The 18,146-nt window shown below is 51.4% G+C and overlaps 1 protein-coding gene across 8 annotated transcripts in view; it reads left to right on the plus strand.

Moving 5' to 3' along the window:
* Positions 1-17,791, plus strand: part of TIAM1 (TIAM Rac1 associated GEF 1) — a 147,300-nt gene extending 129,509 nt beyond the window's left edge. For 5 of the 8 annotated variants that reach the window (XM_064411177.1, XM_064411173.1, XM_064411172.1 and 2 more), the window contains 12 exons: positions 4,605-4,784; positions 5,183-5,251; positions 5,477-5,602; positions 7,383-7,491; positions 10,156-10,335; positions 10,448-10,566; positions 11,306-11,414; positions 12,118-12,176; positions 12,494-12,596; positions 12,733-12,820; positions 13,606-13,778; positions 15,479-17,791. In XM_064411177.1, the coding sequence (XP_064267247.1) occupies positions 4,605-4,784; positions 5,183-5,251; positions 5,477-5,602; positions 7,383-7,491; positions 10,156-10,335; positions 10,448-10,566; positions 11,306-11,414; positions 12,118-12,176; positions 12,494-12,596; positions 12,733-12,820; positions 13,606-13,778; positions 15,479-15,942 (1,779 nt within the window). In that variant the 3' untranslated portion in view covers positions 15,943-17,791. Of the gene's footprint in view, positions 1-826; positions 1,046-4,604; positions 4,785-5,182; positions 5,252-5,476; positions 5,603-7,382; positions 7,492-10,155; positions 10,336-10,447; positions 10,567-11,305; positions 11,415-12,117; positions 12,177-12,493; positions 12,597-12,732; positions 12,821-13,605; positions 13,779-15,478 lie in introns of those variants that run through there. The other 3 variants (XM_064411178.1, XM_064411180.1, XM_064411176.1) reach the window with 3 other exon arrangements.
* Positions 17,792-18,146: the final 355 nt, after the last annotated feature.

The raw sequence follows: 18,146 nt of genomic DNA on the forward strand, positions 1-18,146 counted from the left end.
TATGAATTGCAGGTTGTAGATGATGTTGCACGTTGCCAAAGGCTAAAATGGGTGCTGTACCGAATCTCAAAATCAGTCTTTGTGTATTTTCCTTTCCTGCCGTGGTCCTTTGAATGTACCTGGGGATGTGTTGTAGGAAGTGTCAGCAGTTAAAATTGCTGCAGGACACCGGTTTCTCCCTGTTGCTAATTGCAGACCTGTGCCTGTGCAGTAAAGCCAATTAGCTGGCAGCAGTGCTGCTTGGGGAGCGTGGATGGGCTCTGTGTGTGCACGCCCGTGCCTCTTGGAGGGATTTTTTTTCCAAGAAAAGTAGGTCGGCTGCTCTCTGCAGCATTACTCGAGACCGGCGTAAGTCTCCAAACCTTCCGTGTGCTGCAGTAGACGTGACAGGATTAAAAGGGGGATTTGCGGGGTCGCTTTCCCAGCGGCAGAGCCGGCTCTTGCAAGTTCCTTTCATTCCGTGCCGTGTTCCTTGCGCTGCTCGGTGTTCCCGAGCCGTGGGCTGGCAGGCAGCGGGCACCGGTATTCCCGGTATTCCTGCTATTCCCGGTATTCCCCGGCTGCCCTCCGCATCCCAGCAGCGCCCGGCTCGGATCCCCGGACGCGGTGAGCGGATGGCGCGGGAGGGAACCGGGGCTGCCGGGACCGGGAGGGCGCTGCCCTGCCCCTCACACCCCGGCGAGCAACCGGGGGGAGCAGGAGGGGTGCCTGGGAGGAGCAGGAGCAGGCTGGGGAGCCTGGGAGGAGCAGGAGCAGCTCGGGGTGCCTGGGAGGAGCAGGAGCAGCTCGGGGTGCCTGGGAGGAGCAGGAGCAGGCTGGGGAGTCTGGGAGGAGCAGGAGCAGCTCGGGGTGCCTGGGAGGAGCAGGAGAGCATCCCGGGGTGCCCGGGAGGAGCAGGAGCCGGCGGCAGCCGCCGGGGATGCTGCCCGCCCGGTGACAGCCCCGCCGCCTCCGCGGGATGTCGGCGCTCCGCAGGGGGAGCCGGAGGGTGCGGAGCGAGAGCGCCGGCAGGGACGGGGACTCCCTGTTCCGAATGCTGTACCTGGTGAGCGGGTCCGAGGGGCTGGGCTGGCTGGGAACTGGCACTCAGGGCATTGTCCTGCGCTTGGTTTATCCTTGCAGGGGCTGCTGGCTGCCGTGCCGGAAGGATGCGGGTCGGTGGGCTTTGTTCGGGTGGGCACTGCTGCTCGGAGGGTGCTCCAGAGGTGCCCTGCTGATGCCCGGGCACCTGGGTGTCAGGAAATGGCTTTCAGCACTGCCCCTGCGGGCAGCAGCCCCGGGTTGTGGCTGTCCTCAGTCCTCCTCCGTGGCAAGGGTGGGAGCTCGGCTGCTCTGCTGAGCCCCTTCCCGAGGAGGGGTTCGTGTCTGTGAACTCCACTTTCCTGTCGTGGCAGCCCTCAGGCTCATTTTCAGCTTTTTGAAGGGATTGCCTTCGGGATTGTGCCTGAAGTGTGATGCCGTAATTCCCCATGAGAAATCCTGGTTTAATGCTGTCATTGTCACTGCTGGCAGAGCTGGTGCAGGGAGATAAAAGGATGTTTCTCTTGCAGACCTTCCCTGCTTATCCACTCTCTATGGGAAAATGGGGACAGAGGGGTTTTTGTGAAATCTGCTTGAGAGTTTTCACCAAAATAGCTGTGCCCTGAAGCCCCCGTGTGCAGTGTGTGCCTGCTTTGTGTCCAGAAATGGATTTTTTAAAGGGAATACTGGGTAGACAGGATTGTGCTTGGGGATGAAGCTGCAGGTGGAGTCATGCATTTCAGTTCTAGGAGAGAAACCTCAATATTTTTATTGATATGGGCTGATGAGGTAACCGAGTTTGCTGGTCAATATGATGGTGGTTTAACAAGGCTTGATGGCGAGGCTCTCTTGGTTGTTTACTGCAGCCTCCCACTGAGGGATGAGGGTCACAAAGGACCCTCTGAGTTTCTAAATTCAGCAGGGTGCAGCTGGATCTGCTGCAGTCCCAGGCTTGGTCAGTGGTTTATGCCTGAAGGATTATACAGGCACAGCCAATGCTTTGCATCCCTTGCTGAGAATACAAAGCTCAGCACGTGCTGCTCTCTTCCCAGGGCTCTGCGGTGGCCAGGAGCCCCCAGCCTGGAGGGGACACCTGGGGACACCTTCCCACTGAGGTGTGCTCACCAGCACAGCTGTTTGGTCAGTGCAGCAGCAGGACAGGCTTGTGCAGGTGACTCTGTGCTGGCAATGTGGGGTGTGCAGCTCCCCCGAGGTGTGGGGCAGGGCTGGTGTGGCTGCAGCCTCCAGCGGTTTGGTGAGCGTGCACAAGTGGAGATAAGGCTTTGGGAAGTGCTCCTCGCTTCCTTCCTGCCATATGGGTGTCTGTGCTCCTGCTGGGGCACGCCACACGCCTCGGGGAGCTATTTCAGCCTCAGTGCTGAGCTGGTGCTTCACACCCTGAGCGGATTTTCGCTCTCTCTCTTTTTTCTGGGTGACCCATCTTTCCCTGCAGGAGCCTGCACAGGATGGGGGGATCTGCAGAGGGGCAGGCAGGAGCTGCTTAAACACTTGGTGTATTTGGGGTTTGATTCCAGACTGTGCTCTGTTCATTAGAACTGGATTTATTTGTACATTTGGATATTAAAGTAAAACACTGGGCACGTGTGCCTCAAGCAGTGCTAGCAAAGCCAAACATTGCTGAGCTAAAGCCTGCCTGTGCTGGGTCTCTGCAGGCTCAGTGTCACATCTGAGCTGTCAGCTCTGTGCCTTCCAGCAGAGCAGGGGGCTTGGGAAGGTGTTTTAACCTGGCTGCAGCCAGGCTTTCACCCACTGCCCTTGGAGGGTTTGGGCTGTTGGACTCAAGGTCACTCCTGCTGATGTCTGATGCAGATCTAATCCAAAAGTTTGGGTGGGCTTTATACTTAAAAATACGTTAAGTATGGGTGGAACCTTGCTGAGAAACAGCAGGAATTACTGAATAATTAAGATTAATAAATCTCAAATCTCGGTGACACATGCCAGGAGCAGAGTGAGCTGGAGATGGACTGGTCCAACTCTCTGCTTCCTCCTGCCTTCAGCTTGCAATGTTTTTCCTTTCTTCCACATCTGAGATAAACCTCAGAAACTGAAGGTGAATATTTTCCCTGGAATGAAGTGTGTCCAAAAGGCATTTTTGTATAGACAGCCAGTTACAATGAGTTCTGGCTTACCAGAGTGTCCTGAAGAAAAGGATCCTTTGTGTCATGAGCATCTTTGCTCATGTGCTGTGCAGTGGCAGCTCAGGGGAGCATTTGCAGCCCCAAGAGACCTCTAAGGGAAGGGGGTGGAAATCTTTCCCTGTCCTAACATGGATTGTAGGTGCATGGAGAGGAAATAGCTCTGTGTGAGCAGACTGCATGGCTTAAAAAACATGGAGATCACAACTGCCAGTGGGTGGGAGTGAAGTGATGTCCCAGGGGCAGAGCTTTGTCTCCAAACTGCAAGGTGAGAATGTGCTTTTCACTCTTTCTTTTTCAAAAATATTTTTGGTTCATTTTTTTCTCCTCTGCTCTCTTCTCTGATTGATCAGGCTGATTTTGGGTCAGTTGTTCCACAGAATTACAGAATTAGCCATGCTCGTGAACACCTCTGAGACCATGGAGTCCGAGCTGTGCCAAATCCCCACCTTGTCACCCAGCCCAGAGCTCTGAGTGCCACCTCCAGGAATTCCTTGGGCACCTCCAGGGATGGGCACTCCAAACCTGCCTGGGAGCCCTGGCCACCCTTTCCATGGGGAAATTCCTGAACTGGGGGCTGCAGAGGCAGAGCTGGGGAATCACTGAGCCTGGATGGAGGTCCTGTGGCAGGATGGTCAGCTGTGGTCCCTGGAGCAGCGCCTTCCCTCCAGGTCTCCAGGAGGGATGGGGCCAGCCCACGGCTGCCGTGGCAATCCTGGAAGCCTGGGGCTGTCGTCACTGACACCAGAGACTATTCGTGCTCCAAACTCTGAAAGATGGGAGGAAATGATCTAACACGAGGGGGTGAAGTGAGGATAACTGCATTTTTATATAGGCAGCTGATTAAATATTAAAGGAAGCAGGGAGGTGGAGCAGCTCTGGGAAATGCACTCAGGGGAAGAAGTTCACCCTGGCAGGCACGTTTCCAGACACAGCCCAGGGACACAGCTGCCTGCCCAGAGAGTTTCTGCTTGGAGCCTGGAGGGGCTTTGGCTGGGAGGCTCTGCTTCCCCACAGCCCAGCCTGGGTGGTTTGTGAGCAGAACTGTTCCCAGCACTGCTGCAGCCCCGCTGGGGAACTGCCAGGGTGTGAGTTTTGTTTGCACAGGCATTTTTGGTTCCCAATTCTTGGGCTTCTCTCTGAGTTTGTCTGTCTTAAGTGCTGGATGAGCCTGTTTTATTAATTAAAATTCACGTGTGTCTGAGACCAGGAATAGAGTTGAACAGCACTTCAGTTAATTAAAGGAGTTCTGCAACTCCTTTTTTTTTTTTATCCTCAGTCACAGAGAGACACAATAGACACTTGTGGTGCCTGTTGAGAAGTCCCCAAGCTGCAACTGCTCAGCTGCAAACCCCCCTCAGCCCCTTTGTTCCTCTGCCTCTTACTTCCAATATTACCACTGCTCTTTCCTCTCCCTTCTCTCCAAAGAGCACAGAGCAGGTCGCAGCTTTCTGTCGCAGCCTGCATGAAATGAACCCCTCTGACTGCAGTGCTCCCCCCCAGGACTGTGCAGGGCCCCAGCTGAGCACCATGAGGCAGCTCACGGACGCAGACAAGCTGAGGAAGGTCATCTGTGAGCTCCTGGAGACTGAGCGCACCTACGTCAAGGTGAGGGCTTCAGCCTCAGCTCTGCTGCAAGGCTCCCCTGCTCCCTGGCTGGGCTGCACCTGTTGGGGAACTTGCATTCATTTCCATGATAGAAATATAGTCTATATATGAAATATATTGCTCCTAAAATGTCACTCCAACCATGGAGATAAGGCATTTCCAAAGGCTCGGCTGTTAGGCTTGGCTGGTGTGCAGTCACTGCTTGCTGAGATCTGGTTTTGTAACCAGAAATGTGTGAATGTTTCCTTTTGCTGTCTTACACGGTGTGAAATCCAGCTATTTCGTGTTGTGTGTAAAAAGGGAAAGTCCTCAGATCAGGTGAGCATCGTTTGCCACCTCAGTAAACATCCAGAGGCAGTCTGAGGGACCAACGTGGGAATCTTTCTCTGAATTTTTAGGATTTAAATTGTCTGATGGAGAGATACCTGAAGCCTCTACAGAAAGAAACCTTCCTCACACCAGATGAGGTATGTTGACCCTTGTTTGTGTGAAATCCATTTCACTGAATTCCATTTCTTTCAAATAATGGGTTGAGTGGGGAATCAAGGTGCTGCTCAGTAATGGCTGCAGCTTGTTTTTTCCTGACATCACATTGTTTTACAATTGCACTGGGAATTGCTGCAGTTCTAGAAAACACAATTTAGCCTCAAAGTGATATTTTCAGCACTCTGCTTTTTTTCTCCTTTTATTAGCTGGATGTTCTCTTTGGGAACCTGACTGAAATGGTAGCATTCCAGGTAGAGTTCCTGAAAACTCTGGAGGATGGAGTAAGGCTGGTTCCAGACCTGGAAAAGCTTGAAAAAGTTGAGCAATTTAAGGTAATAATTGTTCACTTTTATATATTAAAACCCCATTATTTGCATTATCTCATTGTTTAGATGTTGAGGAAACCTTTAACACTCTGCATCATATTTTCCTGACAATTGCCACTGTTCATGTAAAAACCTGCATCTTCTTCCATTTAAGATTGATTTTCAAATGATGCTGGTGCTGCTGAAAAATGATTCTGCTGCAATTGTAGTTTATGCTGCATTTAGCCATATAGAGCACTAGAAACCATGTGCTTTTTGGTTCTATTCTTGCCCTTCTGCCAGATTTCTTGCCTTCAGCTGTCAGGAAATGCTAGAAATGGAAAGTTACATAAAATCCTTGTCCTGACAAGTCTCATGTTCAGAAGCCTTCTGGGGCTACAGATCAGAGCAATACATGGAATTTTGTATTCCCACTTTCATGGTGGCAAACTCTTCTGCCTTTCAGCAGGTGTGCATCTTCACAGGTAGAAATGGCAACTGCAGCTCTGTGAGCTTCGTTTAAAACCCAGGGGGATGTGGAGCCAGATTTCATTTTGTGTCTAAGGCAGTGGTACTGGTAGTGGAGGCATGGCAAGGAGATGATGGAATGATTTTCCTTTGTGGAATTCTACTCTGGCTCTGAGCACCACTCACCTTGGTAAAGGACAGGATGAGTAGTAATAATAATAATAATAATAGTAATAATAATAATAGTTCCTCTGGCCCCTGTGTGCTCTGAGCTGTAAGGGAGGAGTGCCAGGGAATGTCCTTCCAGGCAAACTCCATCTCCTGAGTGCTGCTGGTCCAGCTCTTCCCACAAACCTGCACCCAGCTCGCTTTCAGTTCTGCCCTGGGCCCTGTCTGAAAGCAGCTGGGTGGGAGTGAAGTGTGGGGCTCTGTGCTTTCAGTTCTGCAGTTTGCTTCCCCTCTCCCCCTCAGTGTCCCCAGCTGCCCACGTGTGCTGCCTGGTTCCCAGGGTGTTTTGGGACTGTGGTTGACCCTGAACACCACCTCATTTCCAGGCAGGTGAGCCCCTGGCTGTGTTTGTGAGGGATGGGTGTTGCCTGCAGCTCCTCAGTGCCCTGATCCACTGCAGGGTCAGACACATCCAGTCCCCCTGTGGCCATTGCTGAGGGTTTTGGATGCAGTCAGTGCTGCCTCCAGGCTGGGGCTTGGCTGGTGATGCTGATCACAGAGGCTGGATCCACACACCAGGGCTGGGCCTGTTTCCTGGTGGATGAGTCATGGAGTCACAGAATGGTTTGTTTGGAAGGAACCTGAAAGATCCCCCAGTTCCATCCCTTGCACTGTCCCAGGCTGCTCCGAGCCCTGTCTAGCCTGGGCACTGCCAGGGATCCAGGGGCAGCTGTGGGCACCCTCTGCCAGGGCCTGCCCACCCTCACAGGGAAGAATTCCTTCCTAATATCCCATCTAAACCTACTCTTACTTTAGTTTGAAACCACTCCCCCTTGTCCTGTCACTCCAGCCCTTTGTAAAGGGTTCTCTCCATCTTCCTTGCTGGCTCCCTTCAGGCGCTGGAAGGCCACAGTGAGGTCACCCCAAAGCTTCTCTTTTCCAAGCTGAACAATCCCAATTCTCTCAGCCTTTCCTCCCAGCAGAGCTGCTCCATCCCTCTGACCATCCTGGTGCCTCCCTGGGCTCACTCCACACTGATGTCTTGGTGTGCAAGAACACTAAAGCTGAATTCTCCTGTCCTCCAAAAGCTGGATGCAAGCTTCAGACGACCTGGCTGAAGGCAAGTAGCTAAATGCCTTTTTACTAATTTTTTTTTACCTTTTAATCCCAGAAAGTGTTGTTCTCCCTGGGTGGATCCTTCCTGTACTACGCTGACAGGTTCAAGCTGTACAGTGCCTTCTGTGCCAGCCACACAAAAGTCCCCAAAGTCCTGGTGAAAGGTAAGAGCCCCTTTCAGAGTTGCTGTGGGAAGTGGATTTGTAGAGAATTGTCAAAGCCTGACAGAAGGCTCACATAGTATACATCTGTCTGTAAACTTTGAGATAAGAAATGCTGACTTAGAGAGGCCATGGAATGGGACAGACATGTTTGAGAGAGAAATGGAGCTAGAAATGAGTTTTAAAGGATGCGTTTGTAAATAAGACTGGATACTTTACAGAAATAGAACTATGAAAGATGCATTGTAGTAGGACCCACAAGGGGTAATTTTAGATTATTGGCTTTAAGGCCTTTACAGCATGGTGTGATAAAAGCTGATAGGGCAAGAAACACTTAAAGTGTATTGTAATTAGAAATAGCTGGCTTCTGATTGTGAAGGCCTGAATTATAACATCTGTATTGTCTCACCCTTCTCATGAGACTGAAAATGGAATAAAAGATTTTAAAAGGCCTCTCAGTTACCCCATCTCTGGGTCAGAAAAGGGCTTAATCCCACAAGTTGTCACAGCCATGTGCTGGTTGTGGTCACTGCACCCCAAAGCTCTGAGGGCAGGAATGGGGGCACACCCATGCCTGGCTGCTCTCCAGGAGCTCTTGGAGCAGGGAATTCAGTCTGGAGAGGCTCCTGGAGGGCTCTGTGCTGTGGGAGCACCCCATGGTGACACCTGAGCAGCTCATTGCAGAGCTGGCTCACCCTGCTTGCAGTTTTTCTCTCCCCACCCTTTGTTTGCTCTCCCTTGCTGTGCTGGGTTTGTTTCCAGTCACTGGGAAGGTTTCCTGAGTGGGAATCACATCGTGGCTCTGTGCTGAGGGGTCACTGTGTGCTCTGGAATCAGGGGTGCTGGCTCTGTAGTGACCTCTGCAAGCTCCCGGGGGTTGTGCCAGGAGTCCTTGCTGGTGGCAATCCCATGGAAGCCCCAGCCAGTGTGGTGGGACACTAGGAGAGGATCAGCCTGGGAGAATGTTTTATGGAAGCTGGCGAGATATTTCAGCCCTCTCTCCCCTCTCTCCTTCCTCTTGCCTTCACTCCAGCTTGCCTGAGAAGTGTCCATGGCAGAATTCCTAGCAGAGCTTGGCTTGCTGGGCTGCAGATGAAAGCCCTGAGGTCTGGCTCCTGGGCCAGCTTGCCTCGCAGGGATGTTTCCCCCTGTGGAAGTGTAAATCTCAGGGAGCTACCAGGGCTTCCTGCCATTCCTTTTTGGCCAAGACATTAAACAAATGCTTCCAGTTGTAGCAGCAATGCCATTGAGGGAGGAACTCTGGTTTTTCAAACAACATCTGCGTGTCTGACAGTCAAAAATGTTGAGGTTTTTTGTTTCTTGTGCACTTTTCCTTTTTTCTGCTAGTAAACTTTTATTCCCTGTGCTGCAAAGAATACTTGGCACCTCTGTGGAATACATAAATAAATTATTTGCTGCTAGTCACATCTGTGCTTTCTTTTGGCATTATTTTATTGGACCCTAATGTTAAAGCTGTAGACCAGGTAGATCTGGTTATTTTGCTTTTCTTTTCCATTGCTGACTGTATTTATAAATGAGACAGTGTTGTGCTTGAATTATGGCATGAACAGAACTTAAAATTCCATTCCAGAGGTAAATCTCTTCGACAGCCTGGGAATATATTTCAGGTGTCACTTGGTGTCCTCAGCTGAGGTGCAAGTGGCTTTTGCATTTGAAACTCAAGTTACTTTATGTAAATCAGGTGACTGCCTGCAAAACAACCCCAACCCTGGCAGGGGACATGACTCCAATAAAAGCAATTGTGTGGAATTGCTCCTGCACTGAATAATTTGTATGTCTATAAATACCACCTCCTCCTTCCTTCCATCCTTGTGCTCCAGTGGAGGGAGCAACAGAGAAAATGGCAGTTTTGTAAATTCATAGCAGTCAGGTAGAAAAGATGATGGCAGTCAGGTGTCCAGTCTGCCTGTGCTCCCAAAATCTGGTGCATTAGCCTCAGTTTCTGCTCCTGCCTCTCACCAGCTCCTGCTGGTTGTTGTGACTCAGTGCTGCATTTGGAGGTGTAATGAGGTAACAAGAACCAGACTTGCCAATGTTGTGGGTGCACCATGGCTTAGAAGCAGTGACTTCTCACAAATGTCCAAAGTGAGACAGATGATTAAAACAGTTTGTGCTGCTCTAAAATAGCTGCCAGGCCAGAAGTGCCTACTGCTCCTCCTGAGAGGCAGCTCCCATGGCCAGGGACAGGACCCAGGGAAGGGCTGGAGCTGTGCCAGGGCAGGTTTAGCTTGGATTTTAGGGAAAGGTTCTTCCCCAGAGGTGCTGGCACTGCCCAGGCTCCCCAGGGAATGGGCACAGCCCCACAGAGCTCCAGGGTGGGATTGTTGGGTGTCTGTGCAGGGCCAGGGGTTGCACTGGATGATGCTTGTGGGGCCCTTCCCACTCAGGAGATTCTGCCATGGATAGTGCAATTAAAATTGCCCGTGCTGGAGGTGGATGCCTGCTGTGAAATCCTAAATAGCACATCCGGGGAGAGTGGCAGTGACTCAAATCCTGGAGGGCGTAAATCGAATTCTGCAGGCCCAATAAATCTGCACTTCCTCACAAAATGCCTCCGGATAAACCAATTTAAACCTGGAAAAGTTGCTTTCTCAGGGCAGCAGCAATGCTTTGTCACTGATCAATGGCTTCCCTTGAATCTGGCAGCCAAGACAGACACTGCTTTCAAGGCGTTCCTGGATGCCCAGAACCCGCGCCGGCAGCACTCCTCCACCCTGGAGTCTTACCTCATCAAACCCATCCAGAGGATTCTCAAATACCCCCTCCTGCTCAAGGAGCTCTTTGCTCTCACTGACGTGGACAGTGAAGAACATTATCACCTTGATGGTAAGGACTTAACCCCACTTTCCTCTGGCTCACCTTGCTCTTGAGCCTGCCCCCATCCCTTCCTCTCAGAGGGTTAAAACTCCCTTTTGCTCATCCCCTGTCTCTCTTCCAGTGGCCATCAAAACCATGAACAAAGTTGCCAGCCACATAAACGAAATGCAGAAAATCCATGAAGAATATGGGGCAGTGTTTGACCAACTCATAGCGGAGCAAACGGGGGAGAAAAAAGAGGTAACAATCAGATTTAGAGGGGAATGGGTTATTTTGGTGCTGTTAAACAGGATCCAGTATTTACCTTTTCTGCTGTGCCACTGAAGTAAATCATGCCACAAACAGATAAATCCCAGCTCAGCTGAAGACCTGAAGTGAAGTGAATTCAGACTTCACTGAGGGGAGGGTGGAGGGATGGGATAACATCCCCTGAAATAGGGATGGCCCTCAGTTTGTCACTCTGGGCACCATGAGGACAAAGGTCTGGTTGCTGCACCTCCCAGCAGCTGGGAACTCCTTTCTTAGTGTGTTCCCAGCAATGTGGTGTCCAAAGAGGAGCCTTGGGGCAAGGTCAAGAGCCACAGCAGCTGTGGGGAGGGGCTGCTTTGGCCACTGCACCTGATGCAGTCCCTAAACTTCACCCCAGACTGAATATGTGCCTAAATATTCCAGCAAAACACAAAGAAACTGGTAGGGAGAAAAAGGGACAAAGGGGAACAAAAGGCAAAGAAAACATCTGCTTTTGACCTTGGCTTCCAAGAGCTGGACTCTTGAGTTTAACTGACCCTAATTTATGCTCGTTAATTAAGGGTTTTCATGCATCTGTTTGCAGTCAGCTGATGAAATACTCCTGAAGTTTGCTGGGGGGGAATTTTGTTCAGGACTAGACTTCATGCAAGTTTCCTTGAGCTGCACACTGCCATCAGGTTCCTTGAGCTGATTCCAGCCCTTGTCTTTGTGCCTGTGTTGGTGTTGGCAGGTGGCCGACCTTTCCATGGGGGACTTGCTCTTGCATAACACAGTGATATGGCTGAACCCTCCTGCTTCCCTGGGCAAGTGGAAGAAGGAACCTGAGCTGGCAGCCTTCGGTTTGTATCCCAGGACTTTCATTTCACATGCCTTGGAAACTGGCAGCTGTGCCTTGGCAGATGTTGGAAGTATCGGAGCATCGCCTTCCCAGGGCTGGCTGCAATTTAAACGTGGGCTTGTCCCTTTGCTGCAGGGCTCAGTTCTGCTCTCTGGTAGTTATCCCGGCTCAGGTGAAAGGTTTGTGTGCTTGGGAATAGAGGACACCCATCCCAAGCCTTATGGATGCTCTGGAGGACAGGCTGTGGGAGCTGGGCCTGGTCCCTCTTGGCAGGGAAAAGCTGGGAGGGGATCCGTCAATGCACACAAATATCTCACCAATCAATCCACACAAATACCCCATCAACCCACACAAATACCCCCAGGGGCTGTCACAGGATGGTGCCACACTGCTCAGTGGTGCCAGTGCCAGGATGAGCAGCAGTGGCCATGAACTGAAACACAACGAGTTCCACCTCAACCTGAGGAAGAACTTCTGTCCGTGAGCGGGGTAGAACCCTGGAACAGCTGCCCAGGGAGGGCCTGGAGTCTCCATCTCCGGGACATCCCAAAAACCCCAAATTCCTGTGTTACCTGCTCCGGGTGACCCTGTCTTGGTGGGGGGGTTGGACTGGGTGATCTCCAGAGGTTCCTTCCAACCCTAGCTGTCCCGGAATTCTGGGATTCTGTGACTCCATAGCTTTTGTCTCTAACTTTCTCCTCCAGTGTTCAAAACTGCCGTGGTCCTCGTGTACAAGGATGGTTCCAAGCAGAAGAAGAAACTGGTAAGTGTGCAGGGACTGTTTGGGTGATGCTGTGTGCATTTCTGGGGCTGTGGTGGAGTTCTGCTTCCCACAAAGTCATGGAACTGGAATGTGCTCTGGCATGTGTGGTCCCTGGTGTCTGAGGAGCTGGGTGGGCACAGCAGGCATTGCTTTATCCTTTGTTGCCACGCTTGTCACATCCATTCCCAGAGGGAGATATGGGGTGGGAAAAGCAGGATTGCAGCAGGTCTGTAGCTGGGAGCCCTCAGCACAGGGCACAGGACTGTCTGCCTGCCCCAGGGCGTCTCCTTTCCTGACAGTGCTTGAAATCCTTGCAGGGAGGATCCCACAGAGCCTCGATTTATGAAGACTGGGATCCGTTCCGGTTCCGCCACATGATCCCTTTGGAAGCGCTGCAGGTGCGGGCCCTGGCCAGCGCAGGTAATGTCCCAAACCCGGGTCTGCCAGCCCTGCAGTGTGCCCTGGGCACCCTCACTGGGCACTAAATGCAGCTGCAGTAAATGCTTTGCAGTTGCCTGTGAAGGCAGACATCAAGTCCTGCTTGGTTTCCCTCCAGATGCAGAGACCAATTCTGTGTGTGAGATTGTCCACGTCAAATCTGAGTCTGAGGGCAGGCCAGAAAGGACATTTCACCTCTGCTGTAGGTAAGTGGCATTCCCTGTTCTCTGTTTTCCTTCACAGCTGCATTTCTGCACCCCTGCTTGCCTGTGTGGGTCCTTCGAGGCAGTCTGGGAACAGCCAGTTGTGGAGAGCAGGGAGAGGGTGTTCAAACCCAACTTCTGGGAGGTAGAATTTTGTACAACCCCTGAAAATAACTTGATCAGCTTTACATCCTTATGGGAAAAGCCTTATTGCAATTCTCCAGTTAAACTGCAGCATTGGATCTTTATGGTAGGTGTTGTGTCCTTTCATGGCACCAGGTCCCAGCCTCTGCACTTAAACGAACCTCCATTGTTGTGGTGGTGGTGGTTTTAGGGTTCAAGGAAGAACTTGGAACACATGTTCATGAGTATCCAGCAGAGCTGGTGTCAAGCCAGTTCCTACTTGTAGGAAGAGTTGCAGGAGCTGTGCAGCTGTGGGGTGTGTTTGCAGGGACAGCTGGACTGAGCCCCACAGGTCACTGGATGTGTGCTGCCCACAGCCAGTGTGGGTGGCACTGCAGGGAAAGGAAACCTCGAGAGGGCTGAAAGGCTCAATGTTTTATTAACGACCTGGGTGTTGGTTTCCTTGGATGCCCACTGCAGCGACCATAGATTTAGGTTTGCTTTGAACATACTGAGTTCAGGGGAGTGTTCTTCGGGGCAGCGCCTGCCAGTCAGTTTGCACTGTCTTAAATCACAGAACTGGCCATTATTTGCCTCATTTACAGCCAGCTTTTAGCAGTTCCCAAGGGGTAACTCTGCCTTTTGTATTCCCACCTCTTTTTCAGCTCTCCAGAGCACAGGAAGGACTTTCTGAAGGCAGTGCACTCCATCCTGCGGGACAAACACCGAAGACAGCTCCTTAAAACCGAAAGTTTGCCCTCCTCCCAGCAATATGTTCCTTTTGGTGGAAAAAGATTGTGTGCTCTAAAAGGTGCAAGGCCAGCCATGAACAGGGCAGGTACTGTAGGGCTGCAGACTTTCAAGATCCCAGTAACCCCGGCAGCACTGTAGGACACACGATGGTGTCTGTCACTTGTATATAGGATTAGCATTCTCTCCTGTGTGTGTAAAAACTGCTGGTTTTCCATGCTTCACTTCCCTGAGAGCCTTAAATTGCCTCTATTTACCTTGCTTTGCACTCGAGGCTCAGCTCCAGAGCAGTGCTTGTGGCCTGGAAGGGAGATGGGATTCCTGGCTGTGCACTCTGACTCTGACCTGGGGCTCAGCAGAGCAGAGCAGAAGCTGTGTGATCCTTAAAAGCATGTACAGAATTTTGAGGGAACCCGAGCACTTTGGAACTAAAATGCACAAGGAAAAACGGCTCCCCTGAGCTTGGTTTGAAGGGGCAGCTGTGGCTGTCATCCACCTGAGCCTTTCCAGCTCAACTGCTAAAGGGCATGTGCTCCTCCTTCCCACATTTGGAGAAGCATGCACTTGGTACTCTATTTTTGTAATGGTGTGTCCTAAACCATGGATTTTCCTTTGCAGTTGACTTCAGGGAAAAGCAGGTTTTCATTTTCAGACCTCTAGATGCTGGAGGGAAGAAACATTTGCTTCCAACCCCAGAGTACACGGCACCGCTGCGTGTTTTGTTCTGGTCTGTTTTTCATTTCTTGTTCTGCTCAGTAGATCCAGCACTGTAGACAGCCAGGTTTTGTGCTCCTCCTCTGACCAGGGCAGGCCAGCCCAGCACCAGCTGAGCCCAGCTTCTCACTCGGGTGCTGCTGGAGATGCCAGACCTCCTTTCGGTTTGGCTCCGTGGGGCATTTGTGTGATGAATTCTGCAGGGATTAAAATCCCACCTTGGAGTCCAGACCTGTCCCTACAGTTAAGCAATTGTAACTAATGCACCTTGTGGGGCTCAGGGATGTTGAAATGTGACCTCAAGCCCAGGGCAGAGCTGGATAAACTCATCCTGCAGTGCTGAGGTGCTGTTCAGTGCAGGGCAGCTAACTCCAACCTCGGAGCTCTGTGTGTGCCCCTGAGGCACCGTGGTGCCCGCAGGATTTGCCCCTGCTTGGGAAGATGTTCTGACACAGTGGATGGGAATTTGCTAAGGGGCCAGTTGCTGAGTAGATGCTGAGCATGGAACTTCTGACAGCTCTTCTGGGTTGGGGGATTGTTTTTGTCCTTGCCCAGTAAGGAGGAAATGAGGAAGGGAGCAGCAGAGCTTGGTCAGGGAATGTAATTCCCTGTAAATAACACAGCATCTTCAGCACTGAGCTAGCCCCTGGGGAAGCTGTAGGAAGGCTGCTCTGAGCCCAGATGTCCCTCTGCAAGGTGTGAAGCTGCCGGATTTTGTGGTGTGCTGGCAGCAGGGGCTGCGAGTGAGAAGCTGAGCTGAGCAGGTGCCCTTGGTGCTGCCTGGTGCTCAGGAGGAGCAGTTGAGGGCCATGGTCTGTGGCACGGTGGATCCAGAGCCGTGGTCTGTGGCACGGTGGATCCAGAGCCGTGGTCTGTGGCACGGTGGATCTGAGCAGCAGGAACTCCTTGTGTGGCCACAGAGGCCTCGTGCTGAGGATCCATGGCCCCTGGGAGATGGGAATGACCAGGCCCTGCCCGCCCGGTGCCCGGCGTGCCAGACAGGACTTAGCTTTATCCCAGAGTTGTGCCGTGTGTGTGTAAAACACCTGTGGGGTTTTATCTTTGTGTGTGCAGTGTCAGCCCCGAGCAAGTCTCTGGGGAGGAGGAGGCGGCGGCTGGCCCGAAACAGGTTTACCATTGACTCGGAGGCCGTCCACGGCAGCAGCCCCGAGAAAGAGCCCGCGCAGGGAGGGGACACTGACCGCTGGGTCGAGGAGCAGTTCGACCTGGCGCAGTACGAGGAGCAGGAGGACATCAAGGAGACCGACATCCTGAGCGACGACGACGACTTCTGCGAGGCGGCGCGCGGGGCGCAGCGCGAGCTGCGGGAGCGGCTGCAGGCCGCGTCCCTGGCGGGCGGCCGGCGGCCCGAGCGGCCCTGCCCGCCCGGCGACGCGCACGCCGCCAGGATGGCCCAGCTGAGGAAGCAGGCGGCCCTGCCCGCCATCAACGGCGCCGCCGAGGCCCACGGCGAGGAGGTGATCTGGGTGCGGCGCGAGGACTTTGTGCCCGGCAGGAAGCTCAACACCGAGCTCTGAGGCGGCCCCGCGGGTGTCCCCGAAGCCCTCGGTCCCTCCCGTGACCCCGCGGATTGCACACTTGCACACACCGTCGCGGCAGCTCCGCCGGTCCCGAGCCATGCGGCCGCGCTTCGGGCAACTGTCAAACGCTCAAAAACCGGGAACGAAACGAGCTCGAGGTCCTGCCTTGCGTTAACCAAGGGCTTTCACACTATTTTATTTATTCTAAAACAATCAGGGGCTGGAATTGAGCATGGGGAGAAGGTAATCACTGGAAAACAAATTGCTCTGGGTGTCCTGAGCTCTGTGCGGCGAATGGGCTCCGGCAGGAGCGCGAGGACAGAGGGGGCGGTGGCCGTGAGAGCCGGCGGTCGTAGGCTCATCTCCTTCACGAGGAATCTGCCTTTTTAACCTGTACAGTCGCAGTATTCTGACTCCCTTTCCCTCTCTACATGTAAGAGAATATCCATGTATTTTAGGAACGTGTGAGGAAAGGTTTGGGATTTATGTCGTGTTCAGTCCTCTTGGTCTGTGGCTGGTCTAATTTAATGTCGATGTTGGAAGCTCTAGTTTTACATACTCTTGTAAAGATGCCAAACTCTCTTGAAAGAGATCCAAATTTAACACTTGAAGAAATATTTTTTTGTATTTTACCTGAGATGCAGGGGCACAAAGGGGTAAGAGATTTAGGGTAGCTCCACGTCTAGGATACGAGGCTAGCTTTTTGCAGAGGGTTAGGAACGGTGGTTTTATATTAAAATATGAACTGGAAACTCTTATTTAGGTATAACTTTCTTCAGGAAAAGGTTTATTGTATATGTTTGAGACTGGAGTTTAGTTAGCTAATAAAAAGAATAATAAATAAAATGACATGACTGAATTGCAGTGGAGCAAAGGGATCTGTGGTGTGCCCTTGCTGGAGCCACAGATCCCTTTGCCCCTCTCTCTCTGGCAGAGTTTGGGCTTAGGGGACAGGGAATTCATGGCCAAAAAACTGACCTCACCCACTCTGCTACCATGGGTGAAACTAGTGTATTTTAATTCCTTTATAAAAGCTTTTCCACTGCAATAGAGGATGAAAAAAGTTCTACACAGGTAAACTTCTTTAACATTTTAAATCTTTTATTTAAACATCTAAAACAGGGTAAAATGTGACTAAAATCTCGTGGTTTTTAAGTAGACTTCCAGATACGAAACACAAAATAGCACTTTTTTTTTAAAGGATTTATATAGCTTTCCCCATTGCAGTCTCACCTATAGGAAAAAAAAAAAAAGGAAGATTATATGAAATTTTGTTTCGTTTTGCCAGTATCTGTTGATGTTTGACACATCACTGGGTACTTTGAGAACCTGAAATTTTATAATAGCCTTAGGATTATATTTTATAAAATCCACTCTGACTATATTTTAAAGCATAACAAAAATTATCCCCTCCCCCCAAAACATCCATCACTGTCTGTGTGTCCCAGCTGGCATCCTCCCCTCCCCTGGTTTCTGGTGCACTATACTTGACTTATGAAAGCTTTCTCTAGTAACTTTTTTGCTATCTCCTGGTTTCTTTTCGTAAGAGCTTTAGAGGAGTTTCTACCCCCTTTGTATGACCTCATGGTTGTTTTTGTACCATCCCCTGTCGGTGTCCTGGGCTGCTCCCAGAGCATGCAGTCAGCACTCACATTCTGGAAGGCTGGTACTGGGAAGGTACCGTGGCTCTTGTACATAACGTCATGACATGTCTATGTCAAAGGTTCTTATATATTTCTTTTATAAGCTGAAAGAAGGTCTATTTTTATGTTTTTAGTTCTATGAATGGAACGTTGTAAATGCCTGTCGGAAATAAAATACTGGAGGAAAAAAAAAAAACAAAAAACTGCAGAGAGTGGTGTGTGGAGGCCACAGGTGGTGTGGAGCCTGTCACAGGAGGGCTCTGAGGTGGGAAGGGTGATCCAGGGAGGAGGTCCTGCATTCCCAGCTGGGGCAGCTCGGGAAGGAGCCCTCAGGTAAGGGTTTGGTGAGGGGACGACACACATTTCACTTATGGCACCCATACCCAGCCATTCCTGCTGCTTTTCCAGGCTGGTCACAAGGATCCTTAAATTGAGTGTTTCGAAAAATATGATAAACAGCAGCAAATTCCAGAAGAATTCCCACTGCATTGGAGGAGCTCCCCAGTCTGTCTGTGGCCAGTTCCTTGGCCAGTCCCTCTCCCTCTGGGGTGCTGGGTT

Source organism: Passer domesticus, chromosome 2, assembly GCF_036417665.1.
Source record: "Passer domesticus isolate bPasDom1 chromosome 2, bPasDom1.hap1, whole genome shotgun sequence".
Lineage (NCBI taxonomy): Eukaryota > Metazoa > Chordata > Aves > Passeriformes > Passeridae > Passer > Passer domesticus.